Source organism: Hypanus sabinus, chromosome 3, assembly GCF_030144855.1.
Source record: "Hypanus sabinus isolate sHypSab1 chromosome 3, sHypSab1.hap1, whole genome shotgun sequence".
NCBI lineage: Eukaryota > Metazoa > Chordata > Chondrichthyes > Myliobatiformes > Dasyatidae > Hypanus > Hypanus sabinus.
Window position 1 is genome coordinate 28,150,488 of NC_082708.1, and position 24,939 is coordinate 28,175,426.

The window sequence follows — 24,939 nt, forward strand, 5'->3', positions numbered from 1 at the left end:
ATTAGTAACTCAATTTAGATGGCCGACAGATGGTATAAAATATTTAGGTGTAAGAGTCAATGATATAAAGAATTTACATAAATTATTTGCCATTATTGAAAAAATTACAAGAAGATCTTGATAAATGGATGATGTTACCAATAACATTAGTAGGTAGAGTTAATGCTGTAAAAATGAATATATTTCCTAGATTATAATATTTATTCCAAACATTACCAATACAACTGCCCAAGAAGTTTTTTCAAGAGTTGAATAAATATGTGAGGAAGTTTCTTTGGAAAGGTAAGATGTCAAGAATATCGTTGGAAAAGTTGACATGTAAATTTGACCTAGGAGGGTTACAACTCCCAAATTTTAAGAATTATTATAAAACAAGTCAACTTAGATTTATTGCATTTTTTTTTTTGATTAAGAAAAACTGGCATGGATTAGAATAGAGTTAGATAAGATGGGAGAAAATATACCAGAAGATTTTATATATAAATGGGAATCCAAATGGATACAGGAAAAGAAAAAAATCTCTTCTATTAAAACATTTGATTGACTTATGGAATAAGGTAAATGAGGATGATGAGATAAAGAAATCTTTATTAGCAAAGAGAACCCTAATTCAAAATAGACTTACTCCTTTTACAATGGATAACTAACTTTTATATAACTGGTTTCAAAAAGGGACCAGATATATAGGTGACTGTTTTGAAGGAGGTATATTGATGTTGTTTGATCAGTTAAAGAATAAATATAAAATATCAAATAATACTCTTTTCTGTTATTTTCAATTAAAGGCCCATTTAAGAGATAAACTGGGTCAACCAATGTTAATGCCAAAACCTAATGAAATAGAAACTTTAATTATTAAAAAATTTACGTCTAGTATGTATAATTTGATTCAAAAACAGACAATTAAACCAGGAATTCATAAGTCAAGACAAAAATGGGAAACTGATTTGAATATTAAAATTGATGAAAAAAATTGGTCAGGACTATGTCTTGATAGTATGACAAATACAATAAATGTCCGACTTAGATTAGTACAATAAAATTTTTTTACATCAATTATATATTACACCACAAAAAATAAATAGATTAAACCCAAATTTATCTGACCAATGTTTCCGATGTAATCAAGAAATCGGTACTTTTTTACACTCTACTTGGTCTTGTTTTAAAATTCAACCTTTTTGGATAAATCTAAAACTTTTACTGGAACAAATTATTGGAATACAACTTCCACATAGCCCAACGTTATTTTTACTAGGTGATATTGAAGGGATAATACTGAAAACTAAATTGAATAAATATCAGAAAAAAATTATAAAAATTGTATTAACAGTAGCCAAAAAAGCTATTGCAGTTACTTGGAAATTAGATTCATACTTAACTATGGATCGTTGGAATAATGAAATATATAGCTGTATTCCACTTGAAAAAATAACATAATTTAAGAAATGAATATGATATATTTTTGAAAATTTGGCACCCCTATCTACAAAAGATAGGATTAAATATATAGGTCCTTTGAAGATAAAATTATTAGTTATTTGGGGGAAAAATAAAGATATATACTAAAGTTATTTTGAACTCCATGGAGCATGTGGAGATCCTCCGATATCCAGGCAATCCTTTCTTCCTTTTTTTTTCTTTTTACTTTTTTTTAGACAGGGATGTTAAGGGGGGAAAGTTCAGAACTTGTTAACAAATTTGGATGTCTAAGTCTGTCAGTTTGCATTACCAGTAGACTCTGGTGAATCACCTCTTGAACTCAAAGGCACATTGCCCAGGACACAATAATTGTTGTGGGGAATGTAACACATAGAATTAATAGGCTACAATGAGAAGTTGTTAAATTATTTTGTTTTAATTAATTTTTTGGGGTGTTTTCCATAACTTCAGCCTTTATCATCTCTCAAAACTTCTGTTAGGTTTGGGATGTGTTCTTTGGCAGACACTCTTCACTTCACAACACCTAGACCACAATTGCTGCAATCCAGTTCATGGAAAGCCAATGAGCTGGACCCATCACACTTGAACTAAGTAGAAGGGGCGGGGTATGGGATGTGGTATCTCTTGAAGAAATGGGTTCTGGCCCATTGCTTTCCAAAGCTGATAGTTCTGCCAAGAAAAATAACTTCTAAAGTAGATGAAAAGTTAAATAGTCCTCAATGGAGAATAATTTAAGATTTTTTTCAGTATTATAATACACTTATTAATTTAAGAAATAATACTGTAAAAATCGCTTGCAGTCAGTTTTCTAAATGCTGTACAAAAGTTCATTTATGAAAGTTTTTTTTCATAATTTATCCTGATGTGGGTGTAGTAGACTTTTGTATACTCTGCAGGCTCTTGTTTGCAAATACCTGAGTATACTCAGAAACTTGTTCTTCCTTTAACTTTAGAGATGCCTCTTTGTTCTTTGTCCCTAGTTCTTTATTTCCAGCAAGCACTTACTCTTCAGGAAACAGTTACTTTTATCATGTTTATGCAGTGAAATATAATGCCAATTCAGATTGCTTTATGAAAGCTGTAAGTTATTGGATTCTAAATGTCGTATAAATCAGCACCTCAATCTCAGACATCTGAATGAAACTATTGATAATAGCACCAGGCTATTCTATATTATGTTAGAGTTCCCAAGTACCCACTTACTCCATCACTACTTTATTAGTTCCCGTCAGTCAGTTTATGTATAGCCTAGCCTCACTTTACAGACATACAATCAATCAATGTATATAAGCTATCTTAAGTATTTATATTAATTTTGTGTTCTTTATTTTTATTATTGTGTTCTTTATTTTTTGTGTTGTTTTGCACTGCATCTGATTCGGAGTAACAATTATTTTATTCTCAGTACACTTGTGTACAGGAAATGAGTAAACAATCTTGAATTAGTAATTTGAGCATGGTCTAGAGTTTCTGGCTAGCTCTGTTAGCTTCTTTGTCATTGACAAAAGTCCTATTTTGTCATAGCATGTTGACATTATGATGTTGGTGCTGCAGATTTGAGTATTTGCCTGCATTTATAAACAGTGCTAGCAGTGCTCTGGCTTAACTACACCAATGTTTTCTTACTCACATGCTGAATGAAGATCTTTAGTGTATTTAAATACACAATCCATTGCCAAAGCGTTTTCATTGTCCTCATGGGCTTGCTTCATTTTATTAAAATTGCTGATAACCTCCAGTTCTCAGCTTGAATTGATGGAGCCAGTGTACTGATTGTTAAGCTTGTGTTCATAAGTTATTGGTTTATCTTTTGGTAATTAACTTTTGCAAACGTTTGCAGATTATGTATTTTACGTTGTGCTAATTGAAGTAAAATTAGTACAACTGTAGTAAAACTAATTAATTGAAGAGCCATGCAATATCCCAAATCTTGTATAGTATTTAGAAGTGACCGTGGAGTATCTGTACAAGATTTGGGATACAGCAATTAGTTATTTGTAATGGGTGATGTTTAAACAGCTGTTTACATGGTGCAATTATTTGGCAGGTTGCTGAACCATTCTTCCCCCCACATTTGTAAGTTTGACTGCAATCTAGATTAATAGTTTGGAACTATCTCCAGCTCTAAATCTGCTGGAATTTGCAAAGTTGGAACTAATGTTTCTTCTCTTCAGTTCATTAAGCCATTTTGATATTTGATTTGGTTTTTGATTTTGTTGTTATAATCCATTTTCAGTGCTGATATATCAGAATTTTCAAAATAAAAAAAAATTATAGACAAGCTTAAATAATGTAAACTTAATTTTCTATGGAGGCAGTTGCTGCTTTCTGTTTTCCATTTGAATATTCATTTAATGAATTATTAACATTTGGACTATTTTTGAGACTTTTTTGCCAAGAGATAGGAAGGGAGAAAATATAACCTACCTTTTATCAAACGATGTACCTTTTAATAACATAAGATTTGAGATTAGCTGCCAAATCAAAAATAAAGATTTTGAAACCAAAAAGGAAAAAATTTAAGTTCAAATTAAGTTTATTATATATAGTGCATATATCATGACCTACAACCCTGAGATTCATTTTCCTGGGGGGCTTTGCAGTAAATACAACAAAACACAATAGAATCAATGAAAAATACACATAAAACAGACAAAAGACACTAAACTGTGCAAATACAAAAAGAAAAAACAAACAAAATAATGTTTAAAAAGTAATAAATATCGAGAATATGGGATAAAGAGTCCTTGAAAAGTTGTGGGAACAGTTCGGTGATGAGGTGAGTGAAGTTATCTCCTCTGGTTCAAGAGCATGATGGCTGAGGAGTAATAACTGTTCCTGAACCTGGTAGTGAGAGTCCTGAGGCTCCTGTACCTCTGTCCTAATGGCAGTAGCAGAAGAGTTTGGACTGGATGGTGGGGGTTCTTGATAGTGGATGCTGCTTTCCCACAACGCCACTCCTTGTAGATGTGCTCAGTGGTGGAGAGGGCTTTGCCTGTGATTGACTGGGCTGTATCCACTACTTTTTGTAAGCTTTTCCATTCAAGGGCATTGGTTTCCATACCAGACCATGATGTAACCAGTCAGTATGGTCTCCACTTCACATCTATAGAAGTTTATTGAAGTTTTAGATGTCATGCCGTATCTTCACAAGAAAGTAGAGGTACTGCTGTGCTTTCTTTGTATTGGTACTTGCATGTGGGACCAAGGATTGATAATCAGAAATAATAACAATGAGAAATTTAAAGTTGCTATTCCTCTCCACCTCTGATTCCCTGATGAAGACTGGCTATTGCTCCTCCGATTTCCTCCTCCTGAAGTCAATAATCAGCTCCTTAGTCTTCCTGACATTGAGAGAGATGTTCTTGTAGCACCACTCAGCTAAGTTTTTGATCTCCCTCCTATATGCTGATTTATTACCACCTGTGATTTGGGCAATGACAGTGGTATTGACAACAAACTTAAATGTGGCATTGGAGGTGTGCTTAGCCTTGTAAAAGTGTAATTGAGTAGACTGGTGCTGAGCACACAGTTTTATGGTGCAAATATGCTGATGGTAATTGTGGAGGAGCAGTTGCCAGTCTGAACTAACTGGGGTCTGCAAATGAGAATATCAAGGATCCAGTTGCATAAAGAGGTCTTGGAGCTTATTGATTAGTTTTGAGGGTATGATCGTTTTGAATGCTGAGTGCTTTATAGTGGGATCTAGACCAGCTGAAGAATGGCAGATGAAACTTAATGTAGACAAGTGCAAGGTATTGCACCAGGAAGGACCAACCAAGGTAGGTCTTACACAGTGAATGATAGAGCACTGAGGAGTGCAGTAGAACTAAGGGATCTGAGAAAACAGGTTTAAAGCTTGAATTTAATGTCAGAGAAATATATACAATATACATCCTGATATGCTTTTTCTTCACAAACATCCAGGAAAACAGAGAAGTGCCCCAAAGAATGAACAACAGTTAAACGTGATAACCCCAAACTCCCCCCCAGATCTCCCCCTGCATTGGTACTGTGACTGAGCCCAAGCGTGTGCTAAGCAATAGCAAAGACACAGACCAAAGTTACCCCAAAGGCTTTGCATTTCATCCGACATTCGGCAAACCACAGGTTCTCTCTCCCTGGGAGAGGGAAGTGTTCCCCATTTTCACAGCGAGCAGGAGACATAAGAACAACCCACTGGTGTATGATGCTAAAAGTCCATTTCAACATTTTTCTCGAGCTCTGTGTCCAAAGATCGTAAAGACCTCAGGTCTTCAGGCCCACAGCGAAAGATTTTCTGGCCTCTCCGACGACACACGAGTCTACTGCCGTGACACCGACCCTCGATCCACCCGTCTCCAGAGCCCCAAGATCTTAAGCTTCCAAACACGATCGAGACTCTCAGGCCAAACCCTTGACATGTCGAATAACGGCCAGTCGTGGAACCCCAAGAACAGGTCCCATTCGCTCAAAGAACCAAAGCCTGCATGTTACTCCAGGTCAGGGTCTTCAAAAGAACCCTGAAAGGGAAAAATGAAGATATTAAAGGTGGAAATAGCTGTTTCCAAAGATGCAAGCAAAAGAGTTGCAGTTAGATGTCATTATCCCTCCTAAGCTCTGCTCTCCCTCCATAATTCGTTGAAAGTGCTGGCTCAGGTAGTTAGAGTCGTAAAGAAGCTCTTGGCATGTTGGCCTTCGTAAGTCAAAGTACTGAGTACAGGAGATGAGATGTTATGTTGAAGCTGTACAAGACATTAATGAGGACTAATTTGTAGTATTGTGTGCAGTTTCGGTCACCTACCTACAAGAAAGAATACAGAGAAGATTTACAAGGATGTTGCTGGGACTGAAGGATCCATTTTATAAGGAAAGGTTGAACACATTAGCGCTTTATTCCTCGATACGGAGAAGATTGAGGAGAAGTTTGATCGAGATATACAAAATTATGAGGGGTATAGATAGGGTAAATGCAAGCAGGTCTTTTCCACTGAGGTTGGATGGGACTATATCTAGAGGTCATGGTTAAGGGTGAAAGGTGAAATGTTTGAGAAACATGAGGGGAAATTTATTCACTCAAGGTTGTGATATGTGGAACAAGCTGCTAGTGCAATTGGTGCATGCAAGTTTGATTAACACATTGAGAGAAGTTTGGATAAGTAGATGGTGTAGGTCAATAGGACTAGGCTATTTAAATTATTCGGCATGGCTGAGATGGGCCAAATGGCCTGATCAGTTCTGTACTTTTCTATGTCTCCATGTTGGCCTCCTCCAGTCCTCCAATGGGTCTGTCCTTCTAGCTGATCCTCAAAATGTTTAGTAAGTTCGTTGATATTGTTCCAAGGCTTTCAGGTGTCTACTATAGATTATATAGATTCGGCTCCATACAGTAATGTAGGAAGGACAACTACTCTAAAGACCAACATTTTCTTTGCACCTGTAGGTCATGATCTTCAAAGACTCTTGTCCTTAATCTTGCATATGCTCCATGAATAGTAATCAGGTGGTGATTGATCTCCAAATTGATGTCTGCTTTTCAGGAGAATGCTACCTAAGTAGGGAAAGTACATTTTCAAGGGCAATATCATCGACTTTTATGGAGGGTTGGATAAATGGTTGGGTGGGGGCTAATATAGAACCTGTGTCTTTTTTATATATTTAAAACAAGACTTGGGACTCTTTATGCCTTGGCATACATTGGAGGTTTCTTCAGAGTGTGCTGTGATGGAGTTGTTATCTGCATACTGAAGCTCTATTATAGTGGTGGTGCTGATCTTGTTGGTTTTGAAGCAGTTGAAGTTGAAAAGCTTGTTGTCCATTCAATACACGATTGGGATTCCCTGTGGCCAATAAGGTGCAGTAATAAAGATGGCAGATAGGTTGGACGCAATGATACAGCCATGTTTGACTCCTGTCTTGACAGTAAAGGCTTCTGATTCTGCGCTTCTGTTACTCAGTACTGTGGCTAACATGCCATCATACAGCAGCTTCAGTATTTGTAAGTACTTTGTTTGGACAGCCATGTCTCAATAGTATATGCCAGAGAGCTTGGTAATCTATTGTATCAAATGCCTCTCTCAAATCTATGAAAGTCAAGTACAGGAGTTGCCTTTGTTCACAGCATTTTTCCTGTAATTGGCATGCTGTGAAGATCATATCTGGGGTACCTCTAGATGGGCTGAAACCACATTGTGATTTACAGAGTACTTCAGATAGCAGAAGGAGTTGGTTGACAAAGGATACATGAAAGCACTTTGCCTGTTGTTGACAGGAGGGAGATGGCTCTGTCGTGGCTACAATATGGTCACTGTTAGAACATCACTGAGCTCTGAGGGCAGTTGTTTCTTTTTCCAGACCCTCGGCTGCAAGGCATGTATTTGCACAGGAATACTGGTCCAATTTCCTTAAGGATCTCTGCGGGGATCCCATTAAGACCAGTAGCTCTGTTGCTTTTTAGCCTTCTGATGGCATCATTGGCCTCTTTCATAGTGGGAGGTTCCCCAGTGCCTTCTCTCACAGGTCTCTGAAGGGTTTGGTTAGTGACCTTTAGCTCAGCAGTGCAGTTGTGGTTAAGAAATTCTTAAATATGCTCTCTGTTGATCATTGATATCATTTTGATCCTTTAACAAGTTCTTTCCATCCTTTGAGCACAGATGGTTTAATCCAAAGTAGCTTGGAACCATAGACTGCTTTGTTGGCACTGAAGAAGCCTGGAGTCTGCCAGTCTCTGAATTTCCAGAGCTTTCACAGTTCACCAAGAATTCTTTAGCTCTCTCACCCTGTGCTGAACATTTACCTCCTTTCTTGGCCTTGCTGCCAAAGTCATTCTGCCAGGCACAAAAGGCTTTGCTTTTCTTGGAGATGAACTGTTCTATCTCCATGTTTGTTAACATCAAACCAATCCTTATATTTTCTGGACGTGTACCCAAGGATGCTTTTGCAGGTATTGAGGATGGTGGATTTAATCAGACCTCAGTGTTCTTTCATATCCTCTAGGTATTCCTGTTGGTAGTTTTCCTCAAATGAGGCTTGAAGATGCTGTTGGGTGGCAGTGTCAAGCAGGTTCTCGAGTTTTAGTCTTGCACTGAACTGCATCTTATAAATTCTCTTCTTATAGTCTGGATATGGTGGAGAAAATCAGGTGATAATCTGTCCATCGGTCATCTGCGCCAAACATGGCCTTTACATCGGGTGGTCCCTAGCTTGGACAATAACATAGTCAATGTGATGCCACTGTTTAGATTGAAGGTGCTGTTAAGATGCCTTAAATTTTGTTTTTCTGGCAGAAGAGAGTGGTTATGAATTTAAGACTGTACTCAGCGCATGTGTGAGAAGTAGTAGTCCATTTGAGTTGACGTCTCCTAAGAGAATTATTTTGTACTGTTTGGGGCTGCTTGACTGTGTCGTGTTTAGGCAAGCTAGAAGGCCTCTTTTTCATAATTGTGTGAGCCCAGAGTTGGTGCCATCTGATTGTTGGCAAGCACCAAATGGATTGTCATGAAACATTCACTGATTCCCCCCCCCCCAGGAAGCTCAGAGTTAACTAACAGTCTTTTTTTTTGTTGTTGCAAACCCAACACCAAGGATACTGGGCTCATCGGTTGACCACCCTTCTCCCTTAGTTGCCCTTCCTCTGCCAGACAGGTTTCAGAAAGAGCAGCCAGGTCAACCTGGCATCTCCTCAGTTCTCTGGCGATTATTGCAGTTTTCTTGGTCGATCACTGGTTGTACTATATATCAGAGTGTGCACATTCTAGGCTCCAAAGGTCATATTTCTTTGTTTCTGACAACATATGGTGATCCATCTGGGTGGGTTAATCCAGTCAGGAGCTTGAAGCAGGCTATTTTTAGGTCATCTTTTCCAACCCCTTCCCCAAGTGGGGTGGATCCCAAATAGGGCTGTTCAGTAGTGGGTGTAGCTGCCAGAGTGTTCTGCCCTCAGTTAAAGGATCTCGTGACTGAATCAAACACCCATAGCCTTCACACAGACCTTGGCAGATTAGAGTCCGGGTCCAGTGACATAGAGTGCAAGATGACTGGATGACTTTTCACTGCTGTAGTCTTCCTCCACTTTCACTGACATTGTGATATGTCATCCTCTGCCAGCTTCACTGTTGAGATCTTGGTTGGATCACTTTTCGCCTGGTCCTTAACACCTTAACACCTTGGTCCTACCAGGAACTAAACTCCAGATAGCGTCACTTTTGGGATCTCAGGAACTTTCACGTCTCTCCACCATGACGAGGTGATCCTTGGAGAAGGAATCGTATGGTACTTCACTAGTTATGGCTGGCCAATCTGAAAAATACTCAGTTATTCCTACCCTCTGCTTTTGGCCTGATTCTACGCAACAGCAGAATGGTGCAGCGGAAGGATGCTGGGCTTATAACCTAGAGGTTGCTGGATCATGACCTTGACTAGAATAAGTGGGAACCATAGATGCTGTGCTGTCTTTACGACAGTTATTTAGTTTATAATATTTTTGCTTAGTAATTCATTCGATAGTATTTTCTAGTTAGAATTAGAAGTGTTTAAAGTATATTCATTGCATGTAAAATATATCGGCATGCGATGACGTCACATCCGGTTTCGCCGCATCTTGTGGGAAAATACCGGTTTGAAATTAGCGCGAGGGTGGGGGCTTACCACGACGCTCACCTGAGCAGAAGTTGTTTTGCAGGCATGAGAAATCACAGTGAGAGCAACACTGTAAGTTAATAGATAATCGATATATTGAACTAAGATGTTAATGCCGATCCTGTTAGAAGTAACGACGGTCGATAATGTTTATGCTTTCGTTAGTTAAAGAGTCGTGGATAGTTTGCATGGAAGTTATTTAAAGTAGTCAATGGAGCAGGTAAACTCTCCCTGTATACTGCACCTTAGTGTAATGTTGTTATAGTCACCTTTACAGGTATTTACAATTGAAATGTGATATCAAGGAAGGAACAAATACTGTATCAATCTTGTATTGTTTTATCAACAGTTTTCACCATATGTTAATGTGAAGAGTGAACAGTAAATGGTTAATCTTACTGCGATCTGGTTCTTATTAACTGTGGTTTATCTCGACGTTTAATTCAGCGTTTCGTTACACGCGAAGGAGAACGTTACAGATGCATCATGCAACAAGGCAAGAACTAGGAGTTGGAGATAGAGAGATTAGAGATTAGCTTTATTTGTCACGTGTTTGTCAAAAAAAGCAGAATGCATTGTTAGTGCCAAATTAAATCAGCAAGGATTGTATGGAGCTGCCCACAAATGTCTGTACTTCTGGTGCCAACATAGCAAGCTCATGACTTTTGTACTCTAATCTGTACGTCTTTGAAATGTGGGAGGAAACCAGAGCATTTGGAAGAAACCCACACAGTCACAGGGAGAACATACAAACTCTTTTCAGACAGTGATAGAAAATGAACACCAATTGCTGATTTCTGGCACTGTTTGGAGTTGTGCTAACTGCTAGGCTAGCATTCCAGGTTTACGTAGGAAGTTTTATTATTAAACCTAGACAACTTAATGATGGGAGGAGTTTCGCACAGTCATGGGAAAAATTATGAATGTCTTTCTAAAACTCATAAATGCTTTTAGTAGTCTCATCAAATCAGTTAAGTTTATGTTTGTGAAGTCTGTGTAATGCTTCAAAGTGCATTTGTTTTCATTGTTGTTTCAGATCTGTTATCTGATCTTGATTCTGTAAATGCTGTACATTAAGACTGATGCCATCAGTCCATGAATCATTGCATTGTTATTACTGAAAGCTTTTTATTGGTAACACCCATTTTTTTTTTCTGTCTCTTGCAAGCTTTATTCATGATGAGACAGAGCTGGCCACAGACGTCAACTTCTGGTGCCACTGAGGGTACTTATGACCTCCCAGTCGATGCTGGCACTGAGAGCAGAACTTTCCAAGCTTCTTCTGCGTCATTCAGTAAATAAAATATTCTTGTTATATGGTAGATTTTCATTGAGCTGGTTTATTTTTGGAGGGCATGTGCAGAAGAGTCCTGGGGAAGTAGTGGGGTAAAGACAGATTTCAAGACACATCTGGAAAAGCAAAATATTTTTATGGATTTGGGTTAAGAAAGTTGAAGGTAACAGTTTGTTTAGTAAACAGATTACTTCCTTAGGAAAGTCATAACATTAAGATGGTAATGTAGTAATTATTTTCCACTAATAATCATCAAATTTTTACATGTTGATAGCCTATTTTTCAAAAATATCAAATCATTTAAACTACTATTAGAAGACTAATGGATGCTAAAGAAAAAAAATTGTAATTCAAAAGATTAAAATGCTTAAATTTATATCAGGACCTCCTTGAGACAACAGTACTACTTAAAAGATGTTGCTGAAAACTATGGAGGATAAATATTTTCCTTCCCCATTAGCTCTCAAAAAGTGTGAATATTTTGGCCATGTCTCTTCTGCACATCAGTTGGAGTAAATATCCAACAGAGAAATGGTATTTGCAAAACAATCTAAGGATATAAACGACTAAGAATCTCAAACTACTTTCTGTGGCATTATATGCCTAACTACAACTACAACCCTTGCTTTCTAAAGTATACTTGAAGCAAAACAAACTCAAACTCCATTACACAAGTTGTACTTTGCAAATCAATGTGATTTTTTTTGTATTCTGCTTTAAAATCGTACAGCATATAAATTGTGTTGCACTTTATTAGTATTACCACATTGTAGAGAATTATTCTTTACATGGGAATGTAAGAGCCAGAACAAACACTGCGCTTTGACAGGATGCAGAGCATTAAAGTACAAATGTTAAGCTTAAAAAAGACTTATTGCACAAATTTGTTGGCATTTACTTGTTTTGATCAGCATATTCACTGATTTACTCCATTGTTTTTTGTAATCATGGCTCCATTTCTTCACAATGAAAGATTTTTAGTTCTTGATCTGGAACAGCGTTTGTTTACTGTTCTACTCCAATATACTGGTGAAGTGCACAGCCAAATTTGTAGCCTAATTGTCTATTTGCCCATGATCATTAGGTACCTATGCATAAGAACGAAGCACTAATATAAGAATTGTGTAGTACTAACATGGTGAATTTAAAAGAAAAGCCACAGCAATTTGTACCTTGTTCCACGATAAGGGGAAGAAGCTGTAAAATGCAATTTCAATTAATTTCCAATGCAGTTTTAATTGATTTCCAATGCATTTTTACAAATTTATCTATTTGTTAAAGAAAATTTGATGTAATAACTATAATGCAAAAAAAAAATCAGTTACAAATCTTCATGAAATGAGGCTGCTTCTTCCCTGTATTTCTCATTTTCCTTTTCCTCTTCCACATCCCATTCCAAACCACCTCAAATGGACTTCCTCATGTTTAAATAGTTTACTACTCCACTGAAAATGGTTGAATACTCAAGTGTCAGGAGACATCTGAGCTTTCATTGGAAGAGCAGACTCTAAATTATCTGTGGAAAAACATTGAAGATGTTGTCTTCCAGAATGAAGGTCTTTTTTTTCTAATTTCTTTCAGAATCCTTTCTGGACAAAGTAATTTATATTATGTCTGACCTAAACTCCATTTTCCCTAATTTAATGAAAATTGGGCAGGGCCAAATATTTTAAAATGATTGTAGATTATATTTGTGGACAGGTTGTACTGTACGCATGACTTTTTCCAAAAGGCTGGCCACGTCCAATTTCTCTCCATGAAGCAGGTAAGTCCTTTTTTAAGAGGCAAGGTGATTTACATTACCTAGTTAGTTGAGATGTGAATGTGTGTATGGATATGAAAGTGTGTGTGAATATTTTAAGTGTAAATTAGAAGATAGACTAGATTCAATGATAAAAGTAAATGCTGGAAGTACTTAGACTGGAAGCAGAATTACATTTGGCCAGGAAAGGGTAATGACCTGTAACCCAGAATATGAATTGTGCACTGGGTGCAGTACACGATCTTCACCCTTGGTTAAAATAGCCCATGTTGAACCAAATAAATTTCAGATAATGTGAAATGATATAAAATTAAAGTTTTATAAATTGCACCTTGCAGTATTTATGGATAACATGTAGATTCTAATGCATTTATAGAAAGTTAAGTTGGAGCCTTGGCTTGGTAACTTAACAAAATGAAAATGGAATATCCTTTTCTCATCTTCTGGTTCTAGAGATATGATGTTGCATAATAATTATTAACTTAAAATTGTAGTCTGGGTAGAGACTAGGATGTTTTATTCAGTAAAACACTTCTTTCCAAAAAAATTTTTAGCTGTTAAATTAGCAGCTTCTAAAGCTAGTTACTGGGGCTAGAGCACAAACTGCTTCGGTAACTTAAGCTGGTTTGCAAGTACCTGGATGGCCGTTTAGTTGGGCTGTTTATGAACAGTCTTCTTGGTTTACAATGCCAACCTCATTTTTAAAATGACTTGTCAACTTCAATACTGAACCTATGTTTAAATGTCAAAATGTTCATCCAGAGCCAACAAGATCAATGATTATTTGAAATTTCATGGCAATTAGCCAGATTCATATTTACAATGCAGATCATTTTCATTGGGGCTAAGTTAAAGACAGAAGATTCATCAGCACATCTGCATGAAGGCACCTAACACAAATTCTCCACCAAAGGGTGGCATTCTCCTGTTTCTATCACATTTTTTGTGCTTGGAAATGGGGTAAAAAGAGTTAGGAATCCTATTGCTTAATTCATGAATGATAAATCATTTTGAGGCATGCTCATCGAAGATCCTTTTGCACCTGGTTTTGTTTCCAGTATCATTTTTCTGTCTGTTTCCCCATGCCACATTTCATACAATGGTGGTTGGTTGGCTTAATTTTAGTGCATACTAATACTGCTTTGTAACCAAGCACTGATTAACCTTTTTCCTTTCCCTGAAGAGAGGGGAAATCTCTGCTCAATTCCACATCTGACAGATACATAACTCAGGATGAGTATGTATCTTACTACTTCTAAAATGTAGATGTTCTGTATAATTTTTGTGTAAGCTGTTTTTGAACACTTTTATTTTGCCACACAGTAAGTAGTTTGAGATTTTTGTCATTAAGGAATATTGCAGTCCTTTGTCATAACTATACAGATTGGCTGCATAAAATCCTATCTCGTATAAGAAAACTTGCAAGATCCAGGATGTAATATAGCAAAACAATGAGAGTCAGCCTGTTATGTAAAAATGACCTATGTTAATATTATTCCAGCCATAAATTATTCAATTGTGCATAGAATAAAAACAATTTTAAGACAGGATTAGTTAGTGGTCCAAACCTATTTAAAATATTTTTGTACTAAATTTTCCACTGGATGAAATAGCTAGTTCTCAGCTCTAATCACTTTGTTACGAGCTTTAGTAAAATATAGATTAAAATTTATGTAGTTATTTTATAGAACATGTATTTTGTATAATCTGCTAAAGTTTTAAAGCACAGTTGTTGTTCTGACCCAGAATTTGCTTGGAATATATTGGGTTTCCCTGCACCATTATTGGTTTGTAAACTGTGAAGAATTGCTTATAACATCAAATGGCTAGTTGATTTGTCTGGTACATTGTCAGCCTCCTGAAAAAAAGGTGCTCATTGTTGCCACCCCTTGTTTTCAGAAATTGCCACATCTGTGCTATTATTACAAATTGAACTTTCAATAGTAAATAGTGGCTTGTACTTGACATGAAGGTCCCTTTATTGGGGAGACTGCTCTGGCAATTCCATTTATTTTCCCTGGTTCCTTGAAATTCGTGAGCTGTAGAATTTTGCTTCTACATAGAGTAAATTCCCAGTGTTCTAGTTATAATTTTTCTTTGTTTTCACCCACCACATTTTTTGTTTCTCTTCTAATTTGGCTCCAATTCAAATTATTTTCCATAATCCTGTGTGTCCTTTACAAATTGAAGGGGGGCGGGGTTGAGGATGTTGAATTTTTTTAAAAATTCCTAAAAATTTGTGTGCATATGTAAGATTCCCTGTTCCAGCAAATCCTTGGTTATTATCTTAACCAACTAAATCGTTTATCTAAAGTTGTGTGCCACAGCAGCTTAGAAAGAGTAGAAAGTTTACTGCATGCTCTTGAGTTAATGTAAAAGTTACTTTTTCTTTGTTTTTGTTTTCCATTTTGGAGTTAGCATTTAATTCTAGAGCACTAGATTTGTTTCTAAGTTCAACTAGAAATTGAGGGGTTGTTTACTTCTGATGATTTTGACAGAAGGATAAGTGTCAATTAAAAATGAGGAAATGAGAGTTGAATTAAAACTTTGATCTTAAATATGAATTCCAATTTAGAAATTATTTGGAGAAGTAAATCAGTTTGTACTGCTTTTCTTGTGCTTTTAATTGATTTTATTTTTTTAGGATACACTGGAGGAACCCCCTACAAGGTAGCACCTACTCAGAGTAATGGTGCACCACCACCATATTCTCCATCTCCAAACCCTTACCAGACTGCCATGTATCCCATTAGAAGTGCCTATCCACAGCAAAATCTGTATGCCCAGGTAAATGTAATGTGAAATCGAAGTGTGACTAATGAACTGATTAAATTTGCATTGAATTGTGGCGTGATTCATGAAAATAGTACACACATCACACCAATTAATTCCGGATAATAGGTGTATAATTGTGCGGTGGACAGGATTGCTGATAGTTATAATCATGAAAGCTCTGATCTATTCTCTCCACTTGGTTTAATCATTTTTGTTTGCTCTTCATCTGTAGTCATCAATGCAACGAGATATTCCCTGTGATTATTTATTCTCACTCGTGGCTTTACTAGGTGTCCTGGTAGACCTGTGTTGTCAATTGACATAGCTATAAGTTTATCTGGTCATTAAATTAACCCTTGTGCAGTGTGTTGCATTACAAAACAGTTCAAAGTATTCTGGCTTAAATGAACCTTTAGGATGGGAAAGGTACTAGTGATTGGGTTCAAATGACACTGAATTGCTTGGAATATCAGGTAAAAAAAACCTTTCTGCCAGATGTGTTAATGGAAAATTGTTGACAGAATTCATGGTGCATTTGTCAAATTTAAATTTCACTTATTTTCTGTAAGTGTAGCAGGCAAGTATATAGGATCTAATGTGCATGGAGAGAAATAAACATCACAGGATTAGCTGAATGACTTGCCATATTCTGCCTTTGCCAATTGTATGGAGAAACAAATGAAATATGAAATGAGGCAGTTTCCTCATCTCCCTATCTCTCTTTGACACGATTATACAATGGGTCCCCACATCAAATGGCTGATCTGGAGAATTTGGCGTGTGGGATCTTCTGCCAATTTTTTGAACACACAATAGATCCTTTCTGCTATGCTGAAGTACAACATGAGGGATTTTGGCTGATTTGAGTATAATTAAGTGCAAACAAAAAAAAACAAACTACACTTGGCATTTCACTGATTGCAGGCTGAGATCTAAAATAGTATGGTGCAAATTAAGCCAGACATTTTTTCACAAGCAAGAGAAAATCTGCAGTTGCTGGAAATCCAAGCAACATACACAAAATGCTGGAGGATCTCAGCAGGCCAGGCAGCATCTATGGAAAAAAGTGCAGTTGACATTTTGGGCCGAAACCCTTCGGTAAGACCCAAGTTTGCTGAGATTCTCCAGCATTTTGTGTGTGTTAGCCAGATATTTTTTGTTTTGTTTTATTCCTTTTTCAGGGACTGGGTTGTAGACAGACAACACTTATCACCCATCCTGAATTAGTCTTGAAAATGTGTGCCATCTAAAATTACTGTAGTCCTTATAGTTAAGAATATAACACTCTTGGGTACGGCATTCCAGGTGTTGCAGCCAACAGCAGTGAAGGAATGATATTCCATAGATGCTGTATGACTGCAGAGGGTTGGAGGGAGAAGTCCCTGCAGACACTGTCTGTGCCCTCTTTGATAGAGCTTATGAGTTTAAGTTCCATTTTAGCTAACTTATTTCAGTCAGTAACTACAATGGCTTTGGTAGAATGCATTCCTGCAATTTTTAGAAGGTGATGGAAGGAATGATGGAGGGGGTTGATTAGGGTGGCAGTTAAACAATCTGTTGTTTGAACATCTGTTGTCAAACATTGTTGTTTTTGAGCCTGCATTTTGGGTCTAAGTTTATCCAGTAAAGTGGAGAGCATCTATTATACTTCTAGCTTCAAACTTGTGTCTTTTTGATGGTGTGAAACTTTGGGGTGTTCAGAAGCTTGTTGCTGGATACGTGATCTCTGATTTCCTTATGTAGCCACATTACCTAGTCCAATTGAAGTTCTAGTGAATCATAACCTCCAGGATGTTAAGGTTACCATTGAATATCAGAGCATAGATGGAAAATGAAGAGCGACTTTACTTGCTGCTTATAAGATCATAAGACATAGGAGCAGAATTAGGCCATTTGGCCCATCGAATCTTCTCCACCATTCGCTCTTGGCTGATTTATTTTTATTTTCCCCATTTTTCTTGCCTTCTCACTGTAACCTTTGATGCCCTTACTAATCAAAAACTTATCAATCTCCTCTTTAAGTATATACCCAATGACTTGGCCTTCACATCCATCTGTGGCAGTGCATTCCACCGACTCACCACTCTCTGGTTAAAGAAATACTCCCTCTCTGTTCCAAACGGAAGTCCTTCTATTTTGAGGCTGTGCTCTTTGGTCCTAGACTTTCCCAATATTGGAAGCATCCTCTTCATATCCTCTCCATATAAGCCTTTCAATATTCAGTAGATTTCAATGAGGTTCACCCCCATTTCTCCCTTCCTCCCCCCCCCCGGCTCATTTCTTCACTCCAGTGAGTACAGGTGTAGTGTCATCAAATGATCCTCATATGTTAATCCTTTCATTCCTAGGTTCATTCTTGTAAGTCTCTGGACCCTCTCCAAAACCAGCACATCCTATTGGCCTATTTCTATATGTTGTTAAGGCCTTGCAGGATGCACTGCTTTATTAGCTGAAGAGTTGTGAATGGAATTGGACCTGCAGAACTGTCAATGAAGGTGCTCGCTTTTTGACCTCATGGAAGGAAGGTCATTAGCTTAGAGCGTCGATCAGTACTTGGAGCTATGATGTTGTGGCCATTACAGAGACTTGGATAGCTCAGGGGCAGGAATGGTTATTTTGAGTGCCAGGCTTTAGATGTTTCAGAAAGGACAGGGAGGGAGGCAAAAGAGGTGGGGGTGTGGCACTGCTGATCAGAGATAGTGTCACAGCTGTAGAAAAGGAGGAAGTCATGGAGAGGTTGTCTACGGAGTCACTGTGGTTGGAAGTTAGGAACAAGAAGGGGTCAATAACTCTACTGGGTGTTTTTTATAGACCAGCCAATAGTAACAGGGACATCAAGGAGCGGATAGGGAGACAGATTCTGGAAAGAAGTAATAATAACAGGGTTGTTGTGGTGGGAGATTTTAATTTCCCAAATATAGATTGGCATGTGCTTAGAGTGAGGAGTTTAGATGGGGTGGAGTTTGCTAGGTGTGTTCAAGAAGGTTTCTTGACACAATATGTAGATAAGCCTACAAGAGGAGAGGCTGTACTTGATCTGGTATTGGGAAATTAACCTGGTCAGGTGTCAGATCTCTCAGTGGGAGAGCATTTTAGAGATAGAGTTGTGATCACTATCTCCTTTACCATAGCTTTGGAGGGGGATAGGAATAGACAAGTTAGGAAAGTATTTAATTGGAATAAGGGGAAATATGAGGCTATCAGGCAGGAACTTGGAAGCATAAATTGGAAACAGATGTTCTCAGGGAAGCATACAGCAAAAATGTGGCAAATGTTCAGGGGATATTTCTGTGGAGTTCTGCAAAGGTACGAGACAGGGAAAGGATGGTAGGGTACAGGAACCGTGGTGTACAAAAGCTGTTGTAAGTCTAATCAAGAAGAAAAGAAAACTAGGTAATGATAGAGATCTATAAGATTATAAGGCTAGCAGGAAGGGGCTTAAGAATGAAATTAGGAGAGCCAGAAGGGGCCATGAGAAGGTCTAGGTGGACAGGATTAAGGTAAACTCCAAAGCATTCTACATGTTTGTGAAGAGCAAGAGGATAAGATGTGAGAGAATAGGACCAATCAAGTCTGACAATGGAAAAGTGTGATGGAACCAGAGGAGATGTCAGAGGTACTTAATGAATACTTTGATTCAGTATTCACTACGGAAAAGGATCTTGGCAATTGTAGGGATGACTTACAGCGGACTGAAAAGCTTGAGCATGTAGATATTAAGGAAGAGGATGTGCTGGGGATTTTGGAAAGCATCAAGTTGGATTAGTCACCGGGACCAGAGCAATGTACACCAGGCTACTGTGGGAGGTGAGGGAGGAGATTGCTGAGTCACTGGCAGTGATCTTTGCATCATCAGTGGAGGCAGGGAAGGTTTCAGAGGATTGGAGGGTTGCGGATGTTGTTTCCTTATTCAAGAAGGGGAATAGAGATAGCCCATGAAATTATAGGCCAGTGAGTCTTACCTCAGTGGTTGATAAGTTGATGGAGAAGGTCCTGAGGGGCAGGATTTAGAACATTTGGAGAGGTATAATATGATTAGGAGTAGTCAGCATGGCTTTGTAAAGGGCAGGTCATGCCTTATGAGCCTGATTGAATTTTCTGAGGATGTAACTAAACACATTGATGAAGGAAGAGCGATAGATGTATTGTATATAGATTTCAGCTGGGCATTTGATAAGGTACCCCATGCAAGGCTTATTGAGAAAGTAAGGAGGCATGGGATCCAAGGGGACATTGCTTTGTGGATCCAGAATTGGCTTGCCCACAGAAGGTAAAGAGTGGTTGTAGACGGGTCATATTCTGCATGGAGGTCAGTGACCAGTAGTGTGCCTCAAGGATCTGTTCTGGGACCCTTACTCTTTGTGATTTTTATAAATGACCTGGATGAAGAAATGGAGGGATGGGTTAGTAAATTTGCTGATGACACAAAGGTTGGGGGTGTTGTGGATAGTGTGGAGGGCTGTCAGAGTTTATACCGGGACATTGATAAGGATACAAAACTGGACTGAGAAGTGACAGATACATACAGTGCATTGGCCTTCCATCAATTGTGGGATTGAGTTCAGGAGCCAAGAGGTAATATAGGACCCTGGTCAGACCCCACTTGGAGTACTGTGCTCAGTTCTGGTTGCCTCAATATAGGAAGGATATGGAAACTATAGTAAGGGTGCAGAGGAGACTTACAATGATGTTGCCTGGATTGAGGAGCATGCCTTATAAGTATATGTTGAGTGAACTCGGCCTTTTCTCGTTGGGGTGATGGCAGATGAGAGGTGACCTGATAGAGGTGTATAAGATGATGAGAGCATTGATAGTCAGAGGCTTTTTCCCAGGGCTGAAATGGCTAGCACGAGAGGGCACAGTTTTAAGGTGCTTGGAAGTAAGTTAAGAGATGTCAGCAGTAAGGTTTCTTACGCAAAGAGTGGTGAGTGTGTGGAATGGGCTACTCGCAACGGTGGTGGAGGCAGATACGATAGGGTCTTTTAAGAGACTCCTGGAGCTTAAAAAAAATAGAGTGCTATGAGTAACCATAGGTAATTTCTAAGTTAGGGACATGTTTGGCACAGCTTTGTGGGCCGAAGGGTCTGTATTGTGCTGTAGGTTTCATATGTTTCTATATTTTTAAGCAGCTGAAAATGGGCCAAGGACAGTACCCCAAGGAACTCCTGTAGTAGTTCTGGGGTTGAGATGTTTGTTTTCAAATGACATTGTTTGAGGAATGACTCATATCATTGGAATAGTTCCCCCTTTATGTCCATTAACTTTAATTTTACTACGAATCCACAGTACTGCGAGCACCACAGTACAGAAAAAGGACCCTCTGCCCATCTAGTCCATGCTGAGCTGTTACTCTGCCTAGTCCCATCTGACACCTGGACTATACCCTTGCAATCCACATACTTACCCAACTTTCTCTTAAATGTCGCACTCAAACCCACCTCCACTGGCAGCTCGTTACAAACTCACACCACCCTCTGATTCCCCTGAAATATTTCACCTTTCACTCTTAACCTGTGACCTCTAGTTCAAGTTCCACCCAGCCTCGGGAGGGAAAAAAGGCTGCTTGCATTCATCATTTTGTATGCCTCTGTCCCTCTACAATTCTCCCCCCATTCTCTCATGTTTGAACTGAAGCGGTGACCAGATCTTGAGCTTAATGGAGCTGACAAGACTCAAATTGGGAATTGGCAAACAGATTATTAAAGAAGAGGCTTGATGAAACTTCCCTAGCAGTGATTGACTGGATTAGATTTGTATTACACTTTGTGACTGAGACGTGTGCAGTTAATTTTCTAACATTGTCAAGTAGATTCCCTTGTGGCTCTGCTGGAGCAGGAGGAGGCCAAGGGAGATCACCTGCTCAGTACTTCTGATTGATCAAACCTGTTTGTAGATGTCTTCAGTTATTGAGGTGGTCCCTACCTTTACTGACACTGGAGCTGTTCCTGGAGTGTTCACTTCCCATTTCTGTTTAATATTCTACCATTTGCTACTGGATGTAGTACAGTGAGTTAGCTTTGCTTGTAGAATTGCTTAGCTCTATATTGTAAACTAGTTCTGCTGTTTAGCAAACATGCCTTATATTGCAGCTTCACCACATGGGAACTACAATTTTAAGATGCATCTAATATTGCTTGTGCCAAGTACTTCTTTGTAACAGTAGATTGAGGAGTATGTTTGATCAAGAGGTTGCAAACTACGATGCAATTTTCTGCATCTCAGGATGGTCCACAGTACCACCAAGATGGCTTGTTTCAAACTGCAAAGTCTTCTATGTCCATCCATTTATTAGGACAACAGTGCTTCACTCTTTCCTACTCTGTCCCCCTGCATCTCTTTCCTGCTTGTCTGCCTACCTTCCTTTATTTTTGGCCTCATTTCCACCCCACCTCCGGTTTTCTGTCCTTTCACCAGCCCTTTCGTTCTCATATTGTTTGCCTCACCAAAATTTCTTAGCTGTTGAGTCCTCACTTCCCTTTCCACCTATCCTTGAACTTTCCCTTCCCCTCTCTTGGTCCTCCCTTTCCCACCATCAGTTTTTCCTCTGAGGTTCTGCTGCTTCACCGCAGCAGGAATTGGAGCCAATGCCTTTACCTGTTGTCCCAAGTGTTAGCTTGTAGCTTTGAGTAAGTTCTGCCTTCACTTCTCCAACTTGATTTCATGCAAGTGGGAAACCCTGCAGATCATGGTCTCGGGAATTTGGTGTGCTGTTCTCTGCTCTGTTCAGAATTTGGATGTAAGAATAAGACAGCAAAAATCTAAGCTACACTCAGTGTGACACTCCCTAGTTGATTTTATCTAACAGCTTGTATACCACAAAGTCTGAAGTACTTGACAGCGATGGTACAACAGCAAAATTAACTGATCTTTGTATGTATTGTTTTATCATAAATGTGTAAATTTTTAAAGCATTGAGATGTGCCATCACCAGAAAACTGACATTTTTGTATATGCATCAATGTGTTAATAGGATGGACTACCTTCTGGAACCAGTCTTTATGGTGATAAACCTTTTAAATTTTGGTGAACTGAAATTTTTGTTTTAAGTCAGCTTTACTATGATGTTATAACATGTAGCATACACACAATAAAATATTGTGTTAGATTTTAGCTGATTTCTGATTTTGTTTTTAAGCAGGGGGCTTATTATACACAACCTGTGTATGCAGCACAACCCCATGTAATTCACCATACCACGGTAGTGCAACCCAACAGCATTCAACCTGCAATTTACCCGACTTCTGTCCCTGCGCCACGGACCAATGGGATGGCTATGGGTATGGTTGCTGGGACTACCATGGCGATGACAGCAGGTAGGCAGTCTGTAGATGTATTTTTAGTAGTACTGTTGGCAAACAATGTACAACAGTTGTGTTAATAATCTAGAGAAGCACTCTTTAATCTCTCACAGTGGACATCAGTATTTTAATGCTGAAGTCAGAAAGCACCTGCATTCAGAAATGGAGAAGGTAAATCGTCTTATTAAATTCAAACACGGCTTAGTAAATTCATATAGGCATCCAATGCCTGTATATTTAATCTTCTTGGGGAATTATTACACAAAGCTGGATATTTAAACCAGCAAAATTGAAGGGTGGCACGGTAGCATGGTGGTTATTGCAATTGCTTTACAGAGCCAGCAATCACCAATTGGGGTTTGATTCCCGCTGCTATCTGTAAGAAATTTATATGTTTTCCCTGTGATCACCTGGGTTTCATCCCACATTCCAAAGACGTACAGGTTAGGATGAGTAAACTGTGGGCATGCTATGCTGGCACCAAAAACGTAGTGACATTTGCAGGCTGCCCCCAGCATAATCCTCAAACTGTGTTGGTTGATGACGCAAAATCAACACATTTCATTGTTTTGGTGTACATGTGACAAATAATGGTGATCTTTAGTTTTAAGTTACTTTGAATGGTTATACTGCTATTGTGACTCTTAAGGTAACTGTTACATATACAAGTCTGTAGATCCTAAACTATAGATATATCTGAGCAGAAATGATCCTTTACCTTATCAATAAGCTGCACCCCAGTCTTTAATGTCAAGGCTGGTCCCTGATTAAGTTACCACAGTCATTAAGGATACTTCCATAATATCCTTCAAGTTCAAGAATATGTATAGTGTAGTCACTGTTCATTAAGACTTTTCCTTGGATCGTCCTTTGTAACCACTTGGAGTGTGATTTTGTAGTTATTATGTGGTTAATCCTCTAGGGCTTGAGTAAAATTTTGTGGATGCTGGGATCCGGAACATTTAGAATTCTCAACAAATTAGGCAACGCAACTGGAGAGATGAACAACAAATTCAGTGAACATTCATGAAAATAGTTCCAAATAAAAGGTCTTTAACCTGAAATGTTTAGTTCCTATGTCTTCACAGATGTTGCTGGCTAGACCCAAGTATGTTCAGCATTTTCTTGATTCCAGCATAGGATTTCTTGTTCTGACAAAATTACAGCCAAAAGAACCAAACTGACTTTCCTAATAAAAGGTCTCAACTTGACCTGAGTTCTTGCTTTGTTTTTTGTTCGTAGTTCCAGCATTCGCAGTCTCTTTTGTCCTTGACGTAACGTAATGTACTTATGTCCTAACATAGCAGGAATTTTTTAAATATTTGGTGTGGTTGTTGCACTCAATTGTTTCCTGCATTTTTTGTTTCATTTAGTCCTTTGTAATAGGAAGAATATGAAACAGAATTTTAAAGTGTCAAGTTTGAATGGGGATATTTTTAGATTCTATTTTTTATTTTATAATTTCCTCTTAATCACTCAGTTGAACTTAAGAAGTTTAACATTTATAGATTATTTCAGTAAACACCTGAAAACCATTTGAAATTTTGCTGTGAAGCAGTTGTACATTTTATAGCTATTATACAAGATGAAATCAATGTTTACTTACTGTATAAATCAGAACAAATAAGTGAAAAGTATAGGTCAATTGTGTTAATGCTGTCTAGCAATTTGTCACACAGTTCTGATTCAGTTTGTTTCTGTGCAGAAAGTTACTTCTCAGCACCTGAAATGTTGTTGAACTGAAGCTTTTC

General features: G+C 38.3%; 1 protein-coding gene across 2 annotated transcripts in view; it reads left to right on the forward strand.

Moving 5' to 3' along the window:
• Positions 1–24,939, forward strand: part of fam168a (family with sequence similarity 168 member A) — a 151,667-nt gene that overhangs the window by 109,243 nt on the left and 17,485 nt on the right. The window contains exons 4-6 of one of the 2 annotated variants that reach the window (XM_059963950.1): positions 11,228–11,353; positions 15,760–15,902; positions 23,026–23,203. In XM_059963950.1, coding sequence (XP_059819933.1) covers positions 11,228–11,353; positions 15,760–15,902; positions 23,026–23,203 — 447 coding nt within the window. The remainder of the gene's footprint in view (positions 1–11,227; positions 11,354–15,759; positions 15,903–23,025; positions 23,204–24,939) is intronic. The other variant, XM_059963951.1, reaches the window with a different exon arrangement.